Genomic DNA, 5,355 nt, shown 5'->3' with positions numbered 1-5,355 from the left:
GTAAAGTTTTGTGCAGATATCCAAAGGAAAAGTGACAAATGTTGCATCAGATAAACTGGTACCTTTAAGATCTCACTTTAACCTTATGAAAACGTTTGTATCATATTTGCTACACCAGGTTCTGACACCTCTATCTTATCAACAAGATCAATAATTACCTCCGCCAAGGAGGTTATGTTTTTGCCAGGGTTTGTTTGTTTGTCTGTTTGTTTGTTTGTTTGCTTGTTTGTTTGTCTGTCCGTTAGTGTGCAACATAACTCAAAAAGTTATGGACAGATTTGGATGAAATTTTCAGGGTTTGTTGGAAATGGGATAAGGAAGAAATGATTAAATTTTGGTGGTGATCGGGGGTGGGGGGGCCCACGGGGGGGGTCATTGATCAGCCTTGGCGGAGGTCTGCGCTCTCCGAGTGCTTCTAGTTTACTTATAAACCTGTTGTACGTGACCAGATACGTGTTTTCTGTCCCCTGGTGGATTATCATCCCACTGCAGCCAGTGGAAGGGCTTTTGTTTTTGTGCTTTTCAATATGGCCGCTATCGTTAATCCATCCATTTCCATATACTTTTTGCTGGAAGGTTTTTGGTCATTTTCAAGAAGTTACATTAAGAAGAACATTTATATTGTCATTAATTTAAAAACAAAAGTACTTCATGTACTGAAACAATGCATAGTTACTTGAATGGTGAATTAAAACACTGGATATGACGGATGTTAAAACAAGCGAAGAAGAAGAAACATGTTGCAGTATGTGTGGACACACCAGGAAACCCAATCATTTTTTAATTTAATATGAGCTACAGGGGTAATATATAATAATAATGAATATATCTGTAAATCAACACCATATTTATGTTCGTTGCCATGTTTATGGAATGACTTCTCGTATCATCTCGCGATAATAAATAAACAAATCATCGCATTTGTGATTTAATGGAAAAACCGACATCATGCACTTCTGTTTTTTTGACATTTAGTAAATATCAGTAAAGTTTTGCGCAGATATCCAATGGAAAAGCGACAAATGTTGCATCAGATAAACTGGTACCTTTAAGATCTCACTTTAACCCTATGAAACCATTTGTATCATATTTGCTACACCAGGTTCTGACACCTCTATCTTATCAACAAGATCAATAATTTACTTATAAACTTGTTGTATATGACCAGATATAATATCATCTTGATATAATGTCATCTCGCGATAATAAATAAACAAATCGCATGTGTGATTTAATGGAAAAACCGACATTACGCACTTCTGTTTTTTCGATGTTTAGTAAATATCGGTAAAGTTTTGCACAGATGTCCAATGGAAAAGCGACTAGTGAGATATAAGAACTTATTTTTAAACAACAGATCTTGAAAATTTTATTTCAAGAAATCTTATCAAGATAATTTTCACCTGTTCCATTGGCAGATTTTTTTTGCTTAATTCAATTAATTGAAGATTTTTTGCTTAATCAAGATTTTTTTGCCTAATTCAAGATTTTTTTTTTTTTGCTTAATTCAAGCTAAAAATCTGCCAATGGAACAAGTAAAAATTATCTTGGTAAGATTTCTTGAAATAAGATTTTCAAGATCTATTGTCTAAAATTAAGTTCTTATATCTCACTGAAACCTTACTCTTTAGGTGATTATGTCTTATTTTAAGTGTGATGAGATATTTTAACTAGAAATGAGAAAAATACACTTGGTAGGATTTTGATTTTTGCAGCGTATTAGTACTTTGTAATCTATTTTGTTGTTTTATTACGTTGGTAGTTTGTCCAGGATAACAGATGGAAATTAGCTTCTCGGCTAAATCTGGTGCATAAATCTTGTTCTTTACAACTAATGCCAAAACTCACTGTCCTGTAACTAAATAAATAAATACTAATCCAATGCTCATTTTAAGCCTTCTAAATATATCTGTAGACATGCTTATTTCTAGAGTTCACACTCTTAATTCAAGAAATCTTGTGAAGTGAAATTATTTTACAGCATGGACACATAATTTCACTTATGAGTACCATTTTCTTCAGATTTAGTGTTTTTATCTTCCTTTTAGACACCCTTTTTTGCAGTGTACACAGGTGATATTTGGACATTAAAATGCTTTATAGCACAGGTGTCAAACATATGGCCCGGGGGCCAAAACCGGCTTGCCATAGGTTCCAATCCGGCCCGAAGGATGAATTTGCAAAGTGTAGAAGATATCAACAGTCAAGGGCGTCGAACTCGAAAATAACAGCATAATAACCTAAAAATAATGACTCCAAATTTTCTTCTTGGTTTAATGTGAAAAAAATAATATGACATTATGCCTATAAATAATGTCAACACCAAATTTTCTCTTTGATTTATTGCAAAGAACATTAAATTCTGATAACCTTTAATAATAAAACGTCAATAATCTCAACAAATATGAACAACCGTAAATGTCTAAAGAAAAATAAGTGCAATTTTAACAATATTCTGCCTGTTTTGTGCCTTGGTAGAGCTGATCTGTAATGCCCAAGTATAAATCATAAGATGAGGATTAATATTGATCAAATTTTTCTTATTATTATTTCTTATTTTTCTTCAGAAATTTCATTTTTTTCAAGTTATTCACATCCTTTTTATTTCGATAGTTTGTAAAATGTAAATATTTTTCATAATTTAATGTTATTTTTTGCATAAAAAAAAAAATTGGAGTTGTCATTATTTATAAGCTACTATGCCATTATTTTACTGGTCCGGCCCACTGGAGATTAAACTGGGCCGAATGTGGCCCCTGAAAGAAAATGAGTTTGACACCCCTGCTCTATAGTGAACGTGTTTAGACTCAAACATTGTGCAGCATTAATTCGTCATAATACATTAATTTGACCCAATAAATGGCTGTAACACACTTAAGAAAGATAATTTAATAAATCATTAAGATCCAAAAACTTCTACCCTGTGCTCTACTTTCTAATTTAACTCACACACTATAAAAGAACACATTCGTGTAGTATTTAATGCATCATTTCATTCATTCTCAGTCAAAGTAAATGTAAAATATTGACTTTAAATGAACCAAATGAAACTGAGGTTCTCCCAAATTCGATGATGTTTGACTATAGAAATACTATAGAAAACCTAAATAAACTCGTACAGATCAAAAGCTGCTCTGGGTCTCAGAGGGTTAATCCTTTTTTAAAACACTCTTTTATGTAGAAAATGTCCCTCTGTCCTGATTTGACCTGTAGTGACATTTTTTTTGTCCTGCATGTGAATATGTTTTCCCCTGATCTGTGCAGATGTTGTCTCTTTTTAGACTTTTTAGAAGTCATTTTAATTAATTATGTATATTATATAGATAATTCTTTGGATTTTGGGCTGTTCATTGGGTGTTCTGTTAAGCTTTGTAATGCAATCTGATATTTATTTTGAGCCTTTGTAGACCGATGATTAAAAGGGGTGTTTCTATTTTACAGATGAAGGTCACTTTTATTATTACTGCCTGTAAAATCAATAATGTAAAAGGAGTCAGTGATGATACATGATGATGATGATGAATATTTTAAATGTTTGAAATAGTCTCATTCCCTCTAGCCTAGATGACTCTGATGGCATATTGAGGATACTATTACTATTTTGTGCCCAATTTCTCAAGCGTAGAAAAGTGAGTTAACTTTATTACATGTGTTTTTCCCACAATATGAGAGTGTCATTGAACTAGTCATTGGGAATCGGCCAGTGTTCGTACTTGTTCTTACTCTCAGTGGGACAAACAACATCCACTGCAATGCGGTGGTGGTTCCAGGATGGATAGTGAACCTTTTTCTGATGCTATTTGATATGCTCCAGACTCATATTCCACATGTTTCAGATCCATACGCCCCGAGGACAGAGAAGCAAATCCCATTCTATAAGGGCTTCATCCTGGTGATGAGACACGGGCCCTACCTCACTCTGACCGCCGCATTCCTCTTCATCACCGTCGCCATCCAGGTAAATGCAAATTTACTGAAAAGAACTGGTCTGTTTTGGCCTGTTGTTTGTTTCTGCTCCAGAGTCTGTATCAGTGTTTGTTATGTTCTCTCATCAGGTAACATCTGTACACCAGAGGCGATTTCTCATAGACTGTAAGGGAAGCTCGGCTTCCCCTAAAATTACAAAAATTAAATGGTTAAGTATGTTCGGTTGTGTTGACATTTTATTGACTACAAATGTGTTAGAACACGTTCATCTCACAGATGAGTTCGTTCAGAATCAGCTTTATCACAAATCAACAGACTCGATGTTGTTCACTTCTCATACATTCCCGTGTCGCTGTTTTCTCATTCGATCTCTGCTCAGTGCATTTGTCCGTAGACGCTCAGCGTCCATGCACTTCAATAGGACTGAGTGGAACAGGTTTTTTCATTGTCTCAAAACTGGACAGTAATTGGATAAATGCCACGATGTTGTCGCGCCCCTGGATGCTCAGCATCTCTGGGGGTGATTGGAGCTGTGGGCGGAGCTCGGCTGGGCTGGATGCCAGGCTTCCACGTGCTGATTGGAGGATCAGTAGAAAGGCTGAATCCCATTTGATTGACAGCTATTTTGAGATCTACTCCTTCACTGACACAGTTCAGTTTAATACCGTCGCACATTCTGCTGTGAAATCCAGAGAGAAACCACTACGAAATGACTTGTTCATTTCTTGCACTGTAAATAAAACACACTCATTGTACTTCCTTGTTTCAATTTAGCATAATTTCAGCGTTTTCTTGTTTACTTGGTACGATAAAGTCACTGACCATTTTCTTAAAAATGAACGGAGGGCTGAATTTATGTTTAAATAACTTGACATTTTTTTTATGTAAGCCGACAATGAGCTTCCCCTGTCTGAAAGACGAGCAGCTGCCACTGGTGTACAGTAATAATAATAGTAATGGGGGAATGGATCTAAGGGTCAAAACCTTCTTAGATCAAGCAACTCATGGCACCAGTGCCCTCATATGAGAGGACAAACTGTTGAACAGAACAAGTTAACCCTTCATAGGACACCCATAGAAATACTCTGAAATTCAAAGTTTCAACCTTAGTTTGTTATTGGAGGATCTAACACGACTTTAATACTATTTGGAGTCAAGAAAAATTCGCATAACCATGCAAGAATATAAAAAAAAATTCCAAGGCAATCATGGCAATCATTTAAAATACAGCCACCTCTGGTCTTCTGGGCTTTTTTCACCAGTGAGTTACACACCTTCACACAATCACTTTAATGAACTGAAGGAGGGAGATGTGAGGGGGAAGAAAGAGAGAGAAAGACAGAAGAAAAGAGAAGAAAAAAAATTTAATAAATACATAAATAATAAAAAAAAAAAAAAGAAAAAAAATTAATAAATAAAAAATAATAA

The 5,355-nt window shown here is 35.0% G+C and overlaps 1 protein-coding gene across 1 annotated transcript in view; it reads left to right on the top strand.

The window, feature by feature from the left end:
* Positions 1–5,355, top strand: part of LOC115415433 (major facilitator superfamily domain-containing protein 2B-like) — a 52,538-nt gene that overhangs the window by 33,975 nt on the left and 13,208 nt on the right. The window contains exon 8 of the mRNA XM_030128992.1: positions 3,771–3,958. Coding sequence (XP_029984852.1) covers positions 3,771–3,958 — 188 coding nt within the window. The remainder of the gene's footprint in view (positions 1–3,770; positions 3,959–5,355) is intronic.

This window comes from Sphaeramia orbicularis, chromosome 24 (assembly GCF_902148855.1).
Source record: "Sphaeramia orbicularis chromosome 24, fSphaOr1.1, whole genome shotgun sequence".
NCBI lineage: Eukaryota > Metazoa > Chordata > Actinopteri > Kurtiformes > Apogonidae > Sphaeramia > Sphaeramia orbicularis.
The sequence above is the reverse complement of the archived record's forward strand: the minus strand, read 5'-3'. Positions and strand labels throughout refer to the sequence as shown.